The sequence below is a fragment of the Phoenix dactylifera genome, chromosome 4, assembly GCF_051530095.1.
Source record: "Phoenix dactylifera cultivar Ajwa chromosome 4, Ajwa_hap1_PhDact_Kaust_v1.1, whole genome shotgun sequence".
Lineage (NCBI taxonomy): Eukaryota > Viridiplantae > Streptophyta > Magnoliopsida > Arecales > Arecaceae > Phoenix > Phoenix dactylifera.
Window position 1 is genome coordinate 737,222 of NC_143193.1, and position 20,227 is coordinate 757,448.

The window sequence follows — 20,227 nt, forward strand, 5'->3', positions numbered from 1 at the left end:
CAGACTAGGGCTTATAGCCTAATTATTTATTCTCAACAAGATTTCAAGCTCCGCTTATAGGGGGTTGGCTGCATTCACCTTGAAATGGAGGCCTCGGGATGCTGCGTCGGCTTATAGCCACAATGTTATTATCATATTTTTTTTTCGATAATTCTAATAAAAATACTCTAAAAATGATTCTCACTTTAGTAATTACTATATAATATTACAATCATAATCGTTATCATATTATAAATCATAATACTAGATCATATTGTTATGATTCCCACTTATAATTAAAAAAGGAGACTTTGATCTTTCCCGGAGAAAACTGCTCATCAAAATTATGTTGTTTTCACTTCAGAAGTAGGAAGCAAGCTCCTCTCTATGTTAGATAGGATTGTGAGAGACTATGCTTGATGAAGCCCTGATCTGATGAAGCTTAGTTTAATATTATTTTCAAGCCTGAATTTTAAAATCAAACTTAATTTATCTACCATTTGATCAATATTTAATTTGAGCTTCATATCAAATAGAGCCAAAAACAAACCTAGTCGATCAACTTAATGACCTTAAATCAGGGTGAGATTAATTTGAGCATAATCACGCACTTGCCTGATCAAGCTATGTTGGTTTTATGCTTCGATTGGAATCATATCTTGAGCAACTGGATCTGGACCCCATAAAGCATGCCCTAGCCCATATAATATTTGAGGATGGATAGGTCTATTTCTAGGCCCTTCTTAGGTTGGTCGATCGACCCTTTCAAGTTGTGACTGACACATGCGAATAAGCATCCAGGCGGCTCTGCAATGCAACCCAACAAACCAATGCCTGACCTTGTTTGAACATATGCATTCACACGCATGAGCTCTTTGTTCACCAAGGCGAATCCATGGTGCAATTGACACTAGAATATATTTCCATGATATAGGCCCTTTCTGTTCATTATTTGGGTCGACACAACCCACTTAAGAGCAAAATTTTGGAGCTATGGTGGATTGATAAATATATTTGTTCGCTGGTGATATGCAACTCCTCATAAAATACAGGACATTGAAACTTTGAGCTCTTTGATTTCCAATGGAACTGAAAAATCAATAGATATACATTTCGGGAGCACCATCATCCCAGATCAAAACAATACAAAAGAGATCCAAGCTTGCTCATCAAGTTTTTCCATCACACAAGACCAATCTCTTGCCTGCTGATTATCATAAACCCTTAGCAAAATCTTCATCCTGCAAGATCACAGCTCCTCTTTATGGAGGACCTTACTGAGTGCACTGCACTTGCTTGTCAGATAACGCAGAGGAAGCATAGCAACAGAAGGGTAGACCAAAGACAGGGTCTTACAATGTATCACGGCGGGCAAAAGCACAGCATAATACCCAAAAATACAAAAAATCGAATCACATGCGACACCTCCCTGGATTTGCAATTCCTCAATTTGCATCTGAATATCATGTAATGAATTTCCCAAGAGTCATACAACAGGTAAACGTGGCGGCCGTGAAAGTGAAGACCAAGATCACTATAATCTCCAACCCCAAATATGGGGGCTGTATTTTCAGCACACTCAACAATGGAAAACTGCACCTTTACCGGTGTTGGCCCAAGCCTCAATTATTCTTGCAATTTCTTGAGTAAGATGCCGACAGCCTGGAAGGCTGGAAGAAATCAAATGTTGATGATCCTATGGATCTTCTGGTAGCAGTTGGAGAATCAGATAGCAAGGGCTCATACACAGGGTTCCTATTTTTGGGCTGTGTTATGGACAATGAAGCAACATCCTTCTCTACAGACTTCAGCTGCGACTCAAGAGTTCCCATGGACAAGATTATTCCACGAGATCGCTCTGCCTGCTGAAGTATATTGATTGCACTCGATCTGTATGTATACCGGAAGTACTTGATTGCTAGCACTGGGCCCATCCCTACTGCAACAATGAGCTGAAATAAAAGGCATTTGTCAAAAAGCTAGGAAAACTTAAACGGTATTTAAAAGGCAATAAAAAAAGAGGATATGAAGATACTCACAACCATGGTTATCCAGTAGGATGGCTGTTTACAAAGACGGAACATGATAGCATACATCCCAGCTGATGGTATGGTACTAACAATGCAATTGATAACATAGAAGGCTACAAAATTTCCCCATATGGCAAGATGTTGCAAAATTGTGAAGGAACTACACAAGTGAAAGACAAAGTTGTAAGATACTACACAATTTATGTGTGAAAACTACTATTACATATGGCAATAAAATCATGAATACTTCATCTCCAGCGTCACAACAAAAGCCTGCAACCAGATACAACCAGAGAGTGCAACCATTGATAACTCTTCCATCTCACATTTCTCACCAGCATATGCATGCACGCTAATGAAGAAAACGACGAGAGCCTGCAATCATAAGATTATTGCATCCCCAGAAATCAGTCCTTAGAGATAAAATGAACAGACGAACGACAGCTATTTGCGCTATCTACGCTATTTGCTATTGCTGTACTGCTATCAGATCCTGAAATACTTATTTGTAGCCATAAATAATACCAAGAACTTATGTGTCAACCATGAATTGGCACAGCGAACACTTCAAAACCTAAACTATATTGATAACATCAGCTTTTGAGATCATACCTCCAATAAATATTCAAAATAGGATACAATGTACCATACCAGAAAGTCAAATAATAAAGAAAGTGCATGTGTTTACATTAAGGATAGCAGAGAGCAAGGCATCAGAAAAATGTTCAAGAAATTTAGAAATGAGAAACCTATAACAAAAAAAGGATGCAATAGAGGCTCAGAATACCACCCTCAAAAGGGAGATAAATATGTAGTAGTTTTAGAGGGAAGAAACTGAATAATCCCTAGATGAAAGTTCTTAGGAAGGATTTGAGCTCATAAAAGAGAGCCTAATAGTGCCACAAAGGTTACAAGATAACAGGAAGAACATGCCGTCTATATGAAGAAAAAAAAATTCCTTACATTCATTCCCACTTCATTCCAATCATGGATATAAAGAAATATTATTGTAATTATATTCAGTAATATTTTCTGCCTCAGCTTAGGAAGCAGCAACATAAAGGCATTTATTAAGAACTACGATCTCCACGGTTTCCAACAAAGCAGGACTCAGGATGCAGAATCATACTAATCATGCATGGATTATGCAAAAAGATCTACACTCACATGATATAATGACCGGCCAAACCATCCAGCAAAAGTACTAGGGTTCAAGAGCCTGGTTTCAAGACAAACAAAGTTAGCCAATGATGGAACTGTTTATTCACTGATGCAACTTGCAGTCTAGTCTTATATGCAAACAATCTCAGCAGAAATAAAAGGGGAACCATCGTCCATTCTATGCCTAGTGTGATCCAGACAGCTGGCAAGCACCAGAAAGATCTATGCTTACCTTCCAGCTTGACAATAGAATAGAATCTGTGGATGTTGCATCACTGTTTTTTCAGTGAGATCCTTATCAAGGACACTTGTTAAAACTGGTATACTTGTGTAGAAGACATTATAAGCCATCAGGCTGACGGAATTGAATAAACTAGTTCCGGATACACCTGAAAATAAAGAAAAACTACAAAGGAATGGAAATTAGCATTAGAAACATGGAAGACTATATGTAACCTATTAGAAGAGTACTGAAGAAGATTGATCATCACACAGGTTCTGATATTAAATGGCACATAAAAATACTAAAAGGAAAGCAGCACATTTTCAAGTAGTAAGAATTTGGGAACAAAAATTAAGCTCACAAGCCATTGGACTCACAGTATTTGTATAAAACATATCACTAGTGACTTGTAAAAGGAATATTGTGATAGAAATGCTGTGCGGTTGTATGAATAACGCCCATGAACAAGTATCAACCTTTTAAGAAACCTGAATTCTGCAAAATCATGCCAAATAATTAGATAAATAATGAAACAATCTCATGTTGTATATCAAATGAACATTGAAACTTTGTTTTTTTTAATTTAAAAAAAAAGAAAATAAAGAAGAAAAGGAAAACTTGCAACAATCTATTGAGAGTAAAGTTCAGTGAAACTAATAAAGATATCATAAGTTTCATGCACTTGGATATATAGAGACTTAAACCTTATGAGCTCCATATTGAGAAGTAAAGTTCAAATTCTACTGGTAGAAGGAATGAAACAAGGAGCAAAACTATTTACTAATGAAATAGAAAAAAACATGATAAGATGAGGTGATGACAAGCACTTGGTCAGGTGATGACAAGCACTTGGTCTTCTATACGATAATGTGTCATAAATTTAGCTTCACATTGACTCTGCAAAACTCTTTGAAACATATCCATAAACTCGAAGTTTCATCAACTTTTCAAAAGTATACCTAAAAATAGATTTATTCAACCACAATAAGTTACCTAACAAGAGCTTTCTGGCATGAGGCTGCTTGTCTCATTCAACCACAATCAAAGATCAAAAGCAATAGTTCGACGGAGTCCATAGCTTCTTGTCAATGGAAAAAAAGAAAAATAGCTTCAAGTCATGCTAAGACCATTTTAGTAACAGAACCAAGATGCATGGTAAGAACAACACCAAGCCTATTGATCTTTAGACATTTAACTTAGCAGAGTGCATGGGGCACTTAGGTTATAATTGTATTTGTAGGACTTGATCTACTAGATTCTAACCATTTGTAGAACTTCTAATAAATTCTAATCATCTTTATGTTTCATTGGCCAGTAAAAGCTATAAACCAATGAAATTTATCTTCTTAGAAACCTCATCCTCCATTGTCTAGGGGGAAGGGACTAACTTTTCTCTCCCTAAAACACCAGAACTATAATAAAAATCATCTATGAATTTAAACCTAAACAGTTTCCGTGTAACTAGTTACGTAAAGCTCTGTTTATAAAAGCAGGAAAGAGACAAATCCAAAAAAAAAATTCTGGTTAAGTTCATTCTCGAACCTGACCTTACTAAGAATCACATTAAAGTGTTTCTGATATGTTCTTAGTTCCTGACCTTACTAGGGAACCCGTGGGGGCGGGCGGAGGCCGAGGACATGGCCTCGGCTTTTCAATTTGGAGATTTTAAGTGAAGTCGGCAAATCGGGTACCGACTTCACTTAAAAATCTCCAAATTTTTCGAAAGAAACAGGGGAGGCGGCTGCGGCCTCCGCCTCCACCGCGCCCCCACGGGTTCCCCCGCCCCCCCACAAGCTCCGCCGCCCCTCCGCGGCTCTCCGATGGCGGCCACATGTCTCCTCCCTCCCTCTCTTCCCTGCGCTCTCTCTTCTTCTCTCCGTCTTCTTTGTCTCTAGCACAGAACCGGCTCGTACCGGTTTCCACTGCTCCAGCGTACCGGTTACAGGCCGGACCGGTCCGAACCGGCCAGTACGGGCCGGTTCGTCAGACCTTGATTTCTACAGTATCAGAAAACATTTGCGTGGATTTGTCCCTCTATATGAGTAAAAGGATACGCATAGGCCAACCAAATAAAAATTCACCAAACAAAATCCTACAATTTGGCGGTGTTGCCTAGATACTTGGCAAGTCTATTATTGTCCAGGTGTCTTCACGTGCCCTAAATTGACCTCCAGTGACATTGACACTTCAATCATATATGACTTAACACAATTTAGTGGAATTAGTTGTTCATGAATTTAATGCTACAATAGATAATCAAGATTCTACATCTAAAAAGAATGGACACATAAGTCAAATTATGATGCATAGGATATGGAAAAAAATGATTCTAATAAATTAGACTAGTTATCAAGTTATTAAAATTAAATAAACCAGAAGAAGCATCAAAGAATGATTCTAAATATAAAACAAGATATGCCACATTAAAATCGTAGAAGAAGATCCTCTCTACTTTATTAGTGATCACATACTACTATAAAAAAATCAGTCAACGAAGGCCATAACTTTCAAATCCACATACATGGGTCTCGACCCAAGACCTCACCCATAAAGGCGAGCCAAAAGTTATTATTTGGGACCCTTGGCCCTATTAAGTACTCGATATCTTCCGGTGCATAATTGATGCGGACTTAACACATGCTCATATAGGTCCTCACACACTCCTCTAGTGTAAACCCTGGCATTCTCACCAGAGAAAGGGTCCTATCAAAATCACTAGCTCATTGTCATCCTCAAAAAGGCTTGTGCTGCAGTGTCTCCTAGTACACGCGGGCCATGGCTGGATTCACTCTAATCCCGTTTTCTAACAACCTAAGATCACATCCAAAGGGCTAGCATGAAGTTATTGTTTGAGGTTTCTGGCCCTTTACCCAGGATTTTTGCAGCGTAAAACTGATCTAGGACTAAACACACTGCTTGTACAGGTCCTCACAGCATGAATGACTAAAATGTTGCTTGGATAACAAAACACCATCCAATATAGCAGGACAATGAATAATATATTGCACATGTTGGACATTGGATATCATATAATATGTTGAAACAAATGTTTGAGCATATTCATTTTGAAGAAATTGAGGAGCTACATATGGAGAAATTCGCTCAACAGGAATCCATATAGTAATAGATAGCATCACACAGTAAGAAGAAGAAGAAGATCACAAATGGTATTTCCTTTAAACAAACACCACCCTTAACTCCATTAACAAATTTGATACTTCGACGGAACTAGAACCTCCTCCTAGAAAACTTTATGCATATATTATCAATCAGACCACTGTTGTTAAGATCGAGATTGAGTCATCAATCATAAAATGGGTTGGACTATATTGGAGCTTGGATCAGATAGCAGATCATAAGATTTTTCTGATTTCTTCAAAAATATTTAGAATATATAACAAATGCAAAAAAATGAAATATAACTAAAATAGAGTAATTAATGAAGAGCAAAAAACCGTTAATACAAGAAGTCTAGTTTCCACTAATAAAAACCTATTTTTAGCATGTCTAATGAAATAGACATTATGTTTCATTATTCAAGATATTTACAAGTTTCTATCAATTCAATAATCCTTTTAGTTAGAATGTTTTCGGAAAAAAAGGATAATAATTTAACATATGGTAGTAAAAATGCAAAAAATTGACTCTTATTTTTAACTCCATAAACTCCAGTAACAAGCTTGCTATTTTACTACTCAAGGCTTATTAGTAATAAGTAAATTAAAAGTTCTATAATCAAATGAATTTATATGAAATGGAATCGTACCTGATATTACTATCTAAATAGCATAATCAACATGATTCTTATGATCTAAGGGACTACAGAACTCAAAAGTACAGATTTAGACCCTATCTTCCTGGCTGATCCAGATCCAAAGATGAAATTTGGATTGTTTATGGCCATTTTAATCCAGATCATTAGATGAGAATCATGAAACATAAGATTCTAAAAACACTGAACCTGCACTTAGAGTGGACAAAGATGAGTCTGACATATGCATGCTTGTAGGCACACATTGAACCTGCACCTAGAGTGGACAAGACTAGGTAGTACATAGATGACATAAAATGTTGAGTAAAGAATTAACAACATACAAAACTATTGGTAGTTAGACTTGGCATTGCATAACAGATATTTTACATGGTTCAACTAGAAAATAAACAAAAACCATGATACTTGGACAAATAAAATGAATGACAAGAAAGAACTCACAAATAATGTAGAGAGACAAAAATGTACAGAAGTTACTTACTCCCAATGCTATAATCAGCTGCCCTTGCAGCTTGAAGCCCTTCCCTACCACTAATGCCCACACCGATGTGAGCCTGTTGTATCATCCTTACATCATTTCCACCATCACCAATTGCCAAAGTTCGGTAATCACATGATTTTAGTAGCTCAACAAGCTGCACTTATATAACTCTGAATCAAAGCACTAATATTCAAACCAAGAATGACATGATTCTTGATGCAAATGGACAACATTGCATTTTGCAAGCATTATGATGATAATCTTAAGTAAAGCTACCTAAGAGTTTACTGAATAAGAAATTTGAGTGGAAGTATCATAGAGCACCTCTCAAACAAGAAGGGATTTCTTTAGTGAGTTTCAGTCCATGTTTCTCTACATCTTCTAGTTGGTGTCCTCAAATCTTGTTTTCATTTGGGCGCTTGCAACATTAAGATATATATCAAGGACTGTTGGAAAATTTTGGAGTATTATTACAAGTAAGATTCTATTCTAAGTTGAGTTGAGGGAGTCAAAGTGTCCTACATATTGTGTCTCAGTATGATTTCTGTATCATTCCTTATCAGACTTGATAGGACTCAAAAGTTTTCTCATGATAATTCAGATTGTTTTGTAAGTCGTGGTTGGCTCCGATGCAAAACAGAATAGAAAGAAACAAAATAAGAAAGAAAACAAGAGAAAGTGATGCTTGAAGCCAATATTCATCGAACATTGCGATTCCATTAGTGGTTTGACTTAGGACCTCAGTGTGAGACTGATTTCTATGTAATTCAAGGTGACATCTTTCAACTTCATTCCAAATTCCAACCTACATTTCCCCAATTTTGAGGGACCAAAATTCTGATTATAGAAGAAAAATTAAGTCATTAAAGTAGAGATTTGCTTCTGACTTTTTATGTCTTACCAGCATCTTTGAATGAGAAATCAAGCAAGGCACTCATAACATGAAATTGAGAGTGAGAAGTAGAAATTACCTGCTAAATTTAAAACTGCTTTCTGAAATATGTTACGAATGGAGAGTGCTTTTTGATTCACCAATCACAAAATCGGAATCAAAATCCAAAGTTGCCACCACATCAACAAAATGGTTGATCCCATGTAGAAGGTGGTGAATTCCTTGATAGGGTTCATAATAGGATCGAGCCAGCTTGAGGTTGGTCAGGCCAGACTCCAAACTCAAGGCCAAAATTGGATTTGAGCAGTTGTGCAAAACTCAGTTTATTGATAAAAAATAATATACATAATACTTAAGGATATGGAAAACATCCTGGATCAATGATGGGTTGAATCCCTGACACCATCCATCTAAAGAAACACTTTAGGTCATTTATCCTGACTCCTAAAAGTCCCTCTCTTACAAACAAAAATTATAGTAAAAGTGGGAAAAGTTAAGTAGATAAGTGACTAAATTAAAAGCATGGAGTTTTAAAATGTATAATAGGGAAAGCATTAGGATTAAGACTAGCAAGAAATCAAGTAAAGAATTTTCCAAGATGGTATGGACATGCATAATGTACATAAGAACAATCTGATGATGAGTTAAAGTACAAGAAGAGGCTGCTAACCATAGAAGATGCAAATAGAAGTACTGAGATTTGAGAAGAGACACACTCGATCCATCAATAGTAATTTATTTAGAAGAAGGATCAATATAGTCAACTCCATATGGATTTTATAGTTCATTAAACATGCTGTAAGAGAGGATAGACAAAGATATAATGCACAATCCCTCGTGCATCTCATATCATGGATTTTAATATTTTTCATTTTAAATAGTTGTATAATTTCACTAATAGCATATTAAGTGATTTAAGATGCTAGACATCTATTGGATAATTAATAAACAACACCAATTTGTTTAAATCTGGATCAGCCACAAAAGGGATTGAGAAGAGCAAGACCCAATCTAACAGTGACATGACAGTATCTGCACATCCTCTCTTCTCAGTCACATATGCAGAAGTGGTGATAACAGCATTGGATAAGATACACTGCACTATTGGGCATAAAATAAGCAGGAACGCAATTAGCAAGAAGCCCCAAAAAATTAGAATAATGAAAAATTTAGATGGAGGAAGAGAAAGCAAAAGCTGCACAAGTCCTTCGTTCATTTGTTTACTCATTATACAGGTTCGCTACTGAATCTTGGCAATAATTGGTTTTTTCATAACTTGACTCACATGCCCTGGCAGAATGGAAATCTAAATCACAAAGCTTAAGTTTATTTGGAGCAAATATAGCTGTTCAATTTTAAGTGATACATTAAACTTTTTAAATGATTCAATGCACACATTAAATAGCAATCAACATAAAGGCTCAGGCATGATTTTAGGTCGGTCACATAATTAAAACTTCAAAGCAATGATCTTTCAATTGAAAACATGTCTAGACAGCATTATGAAGAAGTGAAAAAAAAAATGATCCAAGTATTGAAAGAAAATTGCTAAAGTAGAAAAGCTCAAGCATGCCAGTGTGCATCCACAGACGACTGGGCATTGCTGATCTGTGCCAAGTGATGACACAGAATGACACAGCACATGTAACCTGCTAAACTCTAACTGGCATGGGCATGATAAGCAACATGATAAAATAGCTTTTCCGATAATGAGAAAAGGAATCTGTGACTAGCAATCAAGGGATGAATGGATGATCCATTTCATACTTGACATTGAATACCATTTTCCATGAATATAACTACGATGGTCAACTAAATTTGATGAAGATACTATTATTTAGGGATAGACTACACTGTGATAACTTACAGAAAGTTCATGTGATCCATGGCAAGCAACCATGAGAGGAAGCTTGACGACTTAGATGCCTAAGGTGATGTGCTAATAATGAGTTCTTTATGCCTAGACATTGCTAATGGGTTTTGCAATACTGCACTATAGGATGGATTTCAGGTTCATCAACAATATTGTCAATTTCGCTAGTTGCTGATTCATTTCTTTAACATCCATTTTTCTTTGAACCATCAAAGGTATCAAAAACCTAGTTTAGAACCAAGATTAACATCCCCATAAACAGGTCAGCCTCACTTATCTTTTCTAAACCATGTCAATGTCCCAGATAAGCAGGATGATGAAGAAGCCACCAACAAATCAAAAAACTCAAAGTGGCCCATAGAAAAAAGAAAGAAAAGAAGAGAAAAGAAGAAAAATGGTACCTGTGCTTTCTGTGAAGGTGTCACACGGCAACAGATTGCTGTTCTTGAAAGTATTGCTAGTTCTGTGAAAGCCTCCCTATATTGCTTCAAAATGATTTCAAGGGCCCAACCATCTACAACAAATGCCAAGTCCTATTGTATATGACAAATGGGATTAGCAGCTATCCAAAAGAATGTGTTACCTAAAACCTAATACTTAAACAAGTATACATCATGTTAAGTTCTGGCTGACTTGTTTAAAGATAAGATTAAAGTAATTTTTCTTATAAAAAAGATTGAAACAGGAAGCACATACAATGACAAAAAAGGATCCACCATATACTATTGCCAAAATAAAGCAGCTATATATTATTACAAAAATGACTCGCATTCAAAACAGTTCTGCAACCAACATAATTATTTGACCAACATCTTAGTGCATCTTGGAATTAGAGCATCTTAGTGCATCTTAACTGGTTCCTGCAATAATGACTGGTACATCAAAATTTATATGCACCTTAGGTATTTTTTTGGTAACCATGCAGTATGTTATATAAATTGACAATTAAATCCTTGAGTACTTCTCACATAATAAATCATGAAATCCAACAAGAGCTAGTGATGCGTATAACCAGTCCTCTGCTTTCTGACACATGACCAACTCATAATATTTTTCACATTCAATGAAATGTATTTTGATTCATAAACTTGATCTCCTCAAAGTTGTTACGATAAAAAATAAAAGTATAGATTATTACGTTTCATGAACAAGTGAGCTGGGTTGCATCAGGTCTTAAAGAATAAGAGAATGAACCAGAACAACACTCAGAGAACAATGTATACAATGCTGAGAGGTACCTTGGGTTCAGAAGAAGTTATCCTCATTGTGAGTAGCACTCTCTCCAAGCTTCTGACCACTTCATCTTCAGTTTTGCCATTGATGAACAAAAGTTGTCCTTTAGGCTCTGACAACAAGGCCAAAAAATAATTACTGCCAAACAGTACTTGACAATCTCTATTTTGATGTACATATAAGTGCAAAATAAATTATCAGATTTGAAATGCCCAAGAACACAACTTTCAATGTATATTCACATAATTATGAGTTGAAAGTGCAACGTGCATCTGCCAACGTAAAAATGACAAAAAACTGCGATCGAGTTAATCTAAATCAAAGGGAAAAAACCATGAAATAAAATAAGGACTGTAGCATGGTAAAAAAAAAAAAGGGTACTGTAGCATCCTGATTTCTATACTTATTAATAGATATGCAGGTCAACATATAAACGTTTGCTGTCATTATAAATATATGACCTCAAAATAACACTAAATACCAAAATATAGAGTAAGCATAGTATGCATGCTTAGCTCCAGCTAAAGTTGACAAAAACCACCTGAAGCGGACCAAAACATGCTAAAACTGCCAAGCCTAAAGCTAAATTTTTGGTTCAGTTTCTAAAACTGATCCATTTCTGACGGAACAAATCCATTTTAGATGAAACTTCAAACCTTGGTCTAATACCTTTGCTGGCCATTCAATCCAATAAAAATTGACAAATCAATACTTTTCCTTTCAAAGACCATATATTGATAAAAGAAGCCATCTTTTCCAAGGAATCAAATGCCAGCCTGACCATATTGTAGATGCTAGGAACCTATACCCAAGACCCTATCAAGACCATCACGGGTGAACCACCATACCAGTGTGAAGGTCCTGAATGCCCCTAAACCGGTCCACAGGTAATCTACACCAATTTTCCCCCCCTTTACTGGCCAAGGCACTGTTGATATGGTCAAGCTGTCTAGTTACCATACTAACAAGTGAGTGATATGGCACCATACTGCAAGATTTCAATCCCTGATCTTTCAAATCTTATCGTCATTTTTACTTGATGTGCTGTCAAGACTTAAAATTACTTATCCATCTTGTTTGTTTTAGATGAATTTCCATCATTAAGTATATAATTGTTTACATCTGTCATGATTTTGAAACTTCGATTTGCTTATAGGGAGCACAAATTTGGGCATTAGCTATCATATGTACTGGTAATTAATTGAAAATAGAGAAGATCTTAAGTAATTTCCACAAAATTCTGAATATTGGAATCCACAATTTAGAGGAAAACTATTTTTCACTTAAGAATTTTAATTAAATGCTTCAATTTACAAATGTCTATAAAGCCACCACAAATGCTAAACCAAAGCTCTACGTCCTTTAGGGATCTATATTTCTACCACAAATGATCTGCTTAATATATAAAGTAAAAAGACTTCTAAGCACTCCAAATTCCACCAAAATCGAGGCTTTAACACAAAATCCAATCTTTATTATACAAGAGGTTTTAGATCTCTGACTTATTCCCTACAAAAAATGATGCAACTTTGCAATGATCACCTACATAGAAGTTACAATACCAACAATTGTGTCAATAAAATCCCATGACATCAATTATACTAGTCTACTTTGATGAAAGCGACGTATCATCAATCAGGTGTCTTCTTTGGCAATCCTGGTTTATTTCATAATTCATAACTCATGAACCTTTGAATCATCAGTTTACTGTGTGCCAAGATTTTTGCTGTAGGCTTTCTCAAACTTGCATAGCATTGCTAGAGTTCCATATTGTTGATATTTTAAAAAAAAATGAATTTCATCGTAATGATCATTTGGAACACACAAAACAATAGAAAAAGAAACAAATGGAAGAAAGATACTTGCCTCTGAAGTTAAAAAAATCAAAGTCTACAATCAGATTTCACCTAGGATAGTATACCATACACAGAGCATAAGAGGCCTTATCATTCAATCCGTTCGACGATAGACATTTTGAGAGAAGAAATAAAAGCATTAGAAAAACAGTTTGAACAGACGTCGTCACTCAAAAAATAACTGTGAATTTAACTTCTAAAACAAGATTCCTACAACAAGATTTAAATTTTAACTTTTTAGCAGCATTTAACTTTTATAAAAAAAAAAAATTGAGAGGAAGCATTAAAATGTCAAATTTTAAGTGATAAGAAGATTCTCGGCCCAATAGCCAAACTTCTTTAAATAATGACTTTGAATACAAATGATTCAAGTCAAAATAACATATCATATGCATCCTATATAGGTTTAATAATACTTAATAAACTTTAAAAACAATACAAGGAAATCCTGTGTCTTTGGTATCTTTAGATAATACTTTCCTACTTCCCACATATAGCTACAAATCTCCACTTCAAAAAGACTTAGGGTTCAGTTGAAGTTATGCAACAACAATTGATTTTTCTAATGCTATGTCTAACAAAAATCTTGACAATGCACAACTTGTGAAGGGAGTTACTTGTCAAGTTGGATAAAGAAAGGTGGCTAGCAAGCTGATATCAAATTATCATGTAGGTTATTGCATATCTCAAGAGAGTATATATAACAGCAGGTAAGAGAAGATGCTTAAATTAGCCTTGTTTGACACCATGAACGTCAAATCTCTACCACAATGTATACCTTGAAAAAGTATGCTGAAAGGTTACACTTAACATGGATGATAAAGGACAGATGCGAAAATCATAGCTTACCTGAAGAAATAAAGTTGCATAGAAGTGCTATTTGGATGGCAGTATTTTGTTTATCACCAGTTAGCATCCAGAAGTTGATTCCTGCTTTCCTCAGTGTTTCAATAGTTTCTGGTACACCATCCTATTTAAGAATCACAGTAGAATATTCAAAAAAGTTAGTACACAACCATTCTATAATGCATGTGACCATAAGAGACGTTTTTACCTCAAAATAAATGAGTATAAATATCTGACAAGTTCTTTTGATGAAAGAATAGTGTACCTGCAGACGATCCTCTATTGCAGTTACCCCAAGAATCTCAAGGTCATGCTCTAGTCTTTGGCAAACCTCAGCCAGCTTCCACTAAGAGGGCAGTAGTAGCAGCATTAGTTCCTTCCCTTCTAACTAACAGATACATTTTAGATTAATTTTTGACTTCAACTTACCTCCCTGTCAAATAATGCAGTGCTAGCTTCTTTAAACATATGAGACCACTCTTCATATTCATCATCTTTCAACTCACGCCACCCCAAACAGAGTGTGCGTAACCCAAGTTGAGCATATTGCTCTACCGCATCAACAAAAGTCCTTATTTGCTGTCCTGAAAAGTTATAGAATCACCACATACATGCTTTAATAATGTAACATTATGTAGGGGAAAGCAAAACATAATGTTAGATGCTTAAAGTACATTTCAAATTGTCTTTTACTAAAATCACATAAGCTGCAGTTGCAAAGTTTTAGCATTTCTTATTACAATTTGAGAATCAAAAGCTCAAATTCACATAAAAATTACAATAGTCCTTGCACAGAGTGTAAAGCTACTGCTATTCCTAAATAGCAGCTTAAAGCAATCTTTTTGGTAAAAATTATTCCGAGCCGGTCATAGATGATCAAGTCGCCTCACCTGGATAACCAGCACTATTTCAAAGTGGAAAAGATTTGTGCCAACCCTTCAATCAGTAAATCTCTGTTTCTCTATCTACATCCTACCCACCTCTTCAGCCCTTCTGCAGGTTCCATCGCTCCTCCACCCCTCAAACCCACCCTCCCAAATGCAGGATCTTGTTGGACGTCCATTGGTTGCCATGCTTGTACTAGGATTCTGTTCCTAGTTTATCCTTGTGTCTTGTTCCAATTCTAGTTGGAGTTTGTCTTTTAGTGCTAGTTTAAGTTAAGTTAGGTGGAGCCTTAGACTCAATATACAAAAGCTTGTACTTTAGTGGAAGCGGGAGATGCTATCTTCTAGTGGGAGAGAGAGAGCGTGGTCTTATAAAGAGGGGGGGAGAGTGAAACAACGAGTTGGAGGGAAATTTTTTTGATGAGGTGAAGTATCTTTGAGAGTGAGAGCAAAACTAATTGCTCTAGCCTTTATTTTCTTTTGAATAAATTTATTTTTCTCTCAAATTTTTCTTCCAATGATTCTTCCATATTATTCTTTTGTGCTTCTCTTGGATCCTAGGCCAACGTGATAGATCTATACCGAGTAGCATGCCATTCTACATGGTATCAGAGTGAGATTGAAGTGTGGTCAATTGGTTTGTGGCTTCGATTAGATATAATCAGAGCACAGTTTTTGGAGCGGCAGCTTGATTGCTGGTGGTTTAAGGTGATTATTCAGCATGGTTCAAGAGTTTCCATTAATTCATTGTGCATGTGGATTTTATGGTGATTCATATCGTGATGGTCGACTTCAACAACATCAACATGGCTGCTTTTGCTACCAGCACTTGTCTCCTAAAGTTGAACAACAAATTATCCAAGGTGCAAGTCTATGATCAAAGCATATCGGATGGGACAAGATTTGTGGAACATCTTAGAAGAGTCAAAAGGATGCCAGCAGATACCTTTGATAATGAGATTATAGGAAGAAAGTGGAGTCTGAAATCTAAGAAGGTGATATGAATTATCAAAGCTATGGTGGATACAGAAAATTATCTCCATATCTAAGATATAAAAGAGCCGAAGAAAGTGCAGGATATACTTGTGGTTGTTTACTCAAGACTAGCATGTGAGAAAGCATGGGATATTCTAGTGGTTGTTCATTCAAGATCTAGCAAGATGAGAAATCAAGATGTTCACAAACAAAAGTAGCCCGAAGAGTAGGTTTTGGTTACAGGCTTCCTCGACAATCCAAAGGAAGAGCAGAACTGGTTTAAAAACAAAGATTTAAAGCATGATGAGCTTAATCAGGTAGAGACCATGGTGTGTTGAACCGGCCCGTACCCCGTACGGGCTGGTTCAGCCCATACCCCATACGGGCTAGTTCAGCCCGTACCGAACCGGTCCGGTACAGTCGTGGAAAACAATTTCGACCCTATTCGGGCAGAAACCGAACAGTACGGAGCCCATACTGGCCGGTATAAGAGCAAACCGGACAAAACTGGACCTGTTCTGTCTGGTTTGGCTGGTGCGAACCGGCATTTAATGCCACTCTGTGCCCCCGCATGCGCTGCCCACAGCGCGGAAAAGCTTCCCCGCGCAGGAAAAAGTGTTCCCGCGCAAAGAAACGTACGGTTCCTCGAGCCTGTAAGCGTTTTTCGTGCGAGCGCGTGCTGGGCAGCTCGCCTGCGCGGGGCAACGCTCCCGCGTGGGATGCCACAGAGTGGCATCTAATGCCACTCTGTGGCATTTAACATTGGGCGCGCACGTCCGCCCCCCCTCCCGGACGCAGAAAAATTACTTTTCGATTCGGTACCAGTTTAAATCGATCTGAACTGGTACCATACCGATTTGATAGACGACCGGTGCGCCTACCAGTACCGGTACGGTATACCTTGATAGAGATTGGATCAAATATAAAAGACTCAGAACATGATAAAGTTGATCAACTCAAGGATCAACCAAGTACAGAAGTAAATTTAAAACATGACGAGCTTGATTAAGTGGTTGTTGCATCAAGTTCATAAAAGATCATGATTGAAGAACTAGTTGGTTTTGAAATTGCCCAAGAAGAGTCAAAGGATGCTATAGTTGATCCAATCATAAAGATCCGCATTGAGGAGTCAAATCATGCAGAAGAGTCTTATGTTAAGCTATCCAAAATATGAATGTTTCTTTTGGAGAACTAGTCATAAGGATAAAGAGTTGACTAGTTTTGAAATAGTTTCAGAGATCAAGCACCAAGATATGCTTGGTGTGGATGATTAATATTGAGCCTTAGTATTCAACAAGGTTTTTGGTGCATCAGTTAATTTTAAAGCTACTATAGATTTCAAAGTTCGAACAGTTAGAAAACTCTATGCATTATGATTTGATTTCATGCATTGGAGCCAGTTGTATGTGGATACATGGTGCTACTGAACTGGAGGCATGTGAATATGGCCAAAATTTTATTGCAGATTTTACTTATTTGCAAGTAATAATTGATGTTATATGAACAGTGATTACAATTGGCAACTTGATATTCAATGGTATGAGCAAGATGCTTAATGGAATCTTAGAACTGTGATCATGGAGTCAATGCTAAAGGAAAATGTTGGAGAACACCGCCAATTTCGATATATGCATCGAAGGGGACAAGGCAGTAAAGTTATTATTACTCGAGCCAATAAAGGAGCTTCAAGATTGAACTGTTGGGTCGAAAAGTCATTGGATGTTACTATTACTATGGTAATATTGGCAATGGCTACTGTGGCGTTTCACAACACCGATAAATCCAATGTTGTTGGAATGGATTTCGCAATAAAAGGGAGCATCGGAAGAGTTGAAGGGAATTCTTTTATGTAAGGTAAGGCGTCTTTGAGAGTGGAAGAAAAACTTATTGTTTTGGCCTTTATTTTCTTTTGAATAAATTTATTTTTCACTCCCAAATTTTTCTTTCAGCAATTCTTCCTTGTTATCTTTTGATGCTTGTCTTGGATCCTAGGCCAATATAGTAGACCTACATCGTGCAGTGTGCTGTTCTACAGATCTCATGCCTAATGGGGAGACACTCCACTTTTATGTGTTCTCAAACTGCTTCCAAATCAGTTCATGCTTTCCCGGTGTCACCACCCTTAGGCCTAGTGACTAGGCAATTTAAATCACATGCATCGCCGTACTGGATGTCTCATATATAGGGTTAGGAAGGATGAAGGGGTGGAAGTTCAAGTTTTAGTGTTGGCAGTAGTTTGGTACCATTTGCACAGGTAAACAGGATTGATACAGGTGTGGGGCAAGTTATCACTTTAACAAGTATGTACCAGTCATACCTGTCCATACAGATAATCAGCATGTAGCAAGAGTCAATATGTACCAATTAATTTTTGTTCTCATCAATATTAATCATTTCAGTCCATATTGACTGCAGTGGTGCCATACTGTTCCGATTCAAAACCAGCATCTAGTACCAGCATTTTAAAACTCGGATGGTGGGGTCCACTTGCTGTTTGTAAAAGCAAGGTTCACGAAGTCCAAAGGCAAAGATCCCCTATAAATAATTAATAAAATATCATGCTAAAGGGATCTGTTTGAGACTACACTGTCAGACTTTCATATGTCAAAGGATGCTAATATGCTCAACAAATTTGTGGAAGTTTAGGCTATAGGTAAAGGTATTGGCTCAGCAGTTTGATTAAGGACATCCAAGGTCTTCAGCGGTTCAGCCAATTTATATGTTGAGATTTCAAGATGGGTATGGGCATAGGATACCGTTTTCTAGTAAGATCTCAACATTTAGCAAATTTTCAAACATAATTAAACAATGAAATCAATTTGTAACTTACCAGCACAAGCACAAGGGAAAATTGCTTCATCTGCACCTTTGGAAAGGAGGAGAATCTTTTCATTTTGACAATCCCTGACTACAACTGACATTCTTTTCCGGTCAGAAGTGAACTCTAAAATATCTAATATATCATATTGGATAACCGAGCCATTGAAATTGACTTCTGCAGATATATCAAAATAACAACAGAACTGAGTCAAAATTGCAAGTACTTGTCCAACAGTTACAACAGATTATTAACTAATAGGAATTCCTTAAGTAAAAGGAAAAGGCAGGACGACTAAGATAGCGGCATCAGGCTGACATATCCTCCACGGCATTTTCAAATTTTAGACTGGTCATGCACCAATTGCATAACAGTTTGGCCATTTTATAACAGAAAGTAAAGGAGGTAACTGGTTGCCAGCACATGGAGGCCAATACTCATCCATAATGTGCATGATCTTATGATCAGTCCATAATTGTGAATAGAGCGACAGTTGCACCATGATGATGCTACAAAATCTGCATTAAACATCTCCTACATGGGAACATCTTACCAAGAGTATTGCCATTTTTGCTAATAAGAACCATATGCAAGCAAGCAGCAGCATTGACAAGAGCATCCTCATCCTGAGATTGCGCTTTATACGTGATTGCTCCACTATTGCTAAAAATCAAAATAGAGAGCGAATTAAAATGAATTCTAGTGAAAAATAAAAACCAAAGCCAAGACATTGCCAACATATTGAAGTGCAAAAAATAAAAGATCACCTTCTAACAGGGATAACTGTGTTGCAAATTGTCATGATTGTAAGAAATCTAATAACATCAGGAATGTTTTTGGCAACAGCATTCAGCAGTTCAATATCTGGTGATAGATGCCAAAATCAGTACAATTATACAAAAATGATGTTCCAGTCAAGCCATTGGATTAGATATAATAAATAACATCAAAAGGTAAAAGGCAAATTACCGCACATCAGTTGTGGAGAATCCACATTCTATGATATAACCAATGTAAAGGAAAAATAAGCAAAATAATAGGCAACATATTTTTGGCCAGGTTAACTAACAGCCGCACAATGCAAGACATATGAAGCAGAAAAGTCAAGAAAAGAAAAAAAAGATAGTCTCCAGCAGTTCTGAATTTGGCAACTCACTAGGGAGGAAAAAAATCTAAAACCTTTTGTTGTCTATTTGTGGTCTGC

At 36.7% G+C, this 20,227-nt stretch overlaps 1 protein-coding gene across 1 annotated transcript in view; it reads right to left on the reverse strand.

Moving 5' to 3' along the window:
- Positions 1-1,035: 1,035 nt before the first annotated feature.
- The window catches only part of ALA2 (aminophospholipid ATPase 2), a 43,349-nt gene continuing 24,157 nt past the window's right edge, over positions 1,036-20,227 (reverse strand). Inside the window, exons 11-25 of the mRNA XM_039133460.3 lie at positions 19,791-19,887; positions 19,577-19,686; positions 19,036-19,200; positions 14,776-14,930; positions 14,612-14,692; positions 14,350-14,470; positions 11,650-11,756; positions 10,813-10,944; positions 7,647-7,800; positions 3,771-3,888; positions 3,403-3,576; positions 3,177-3,228; positions 2,257-2,384; positions 2,019-2,169; positions 1,036-1,931 (exon numbers count right to left, since the gene is read on the reverse strand). Of these exons, the coding sequence (XP_038989388.3) occupies positions 1,602-1,931; positions 2,019-2,169; positions 2,257-2,384; positions 3,177-3,228; positions 3,403-3,576; positions 3,771-3,888; positions 7,647-7,800; positions 10,813-10,944; positions 11,650-11,756; positions 14,350-14,470; positions 14,612-14,692; positions 14,776-14,930; positions 19,036-19,200; positions 19,577-19,686; positions 19,791-19,887 (2,075 nt within the window). The 3' untranslated portion in view covers positions 1,036-1,601. The remainder of the gene's footprint in view (positions 1,932-2,018; positions 2,170-2,256; positions 2,385-3,176; positions 3,229-3,402; positions 3,577-3,770; positions 3,889-7,646; positions 7,801-10,812; positions 10,945-11,649; positions 11,757-14,349; positions 14,471-14,611; positions 14,693-14,775; positions 14,931-19,035; positions 19,201-19,576; positions 19,687-19,790; positions 19,888-20,227) is intronic.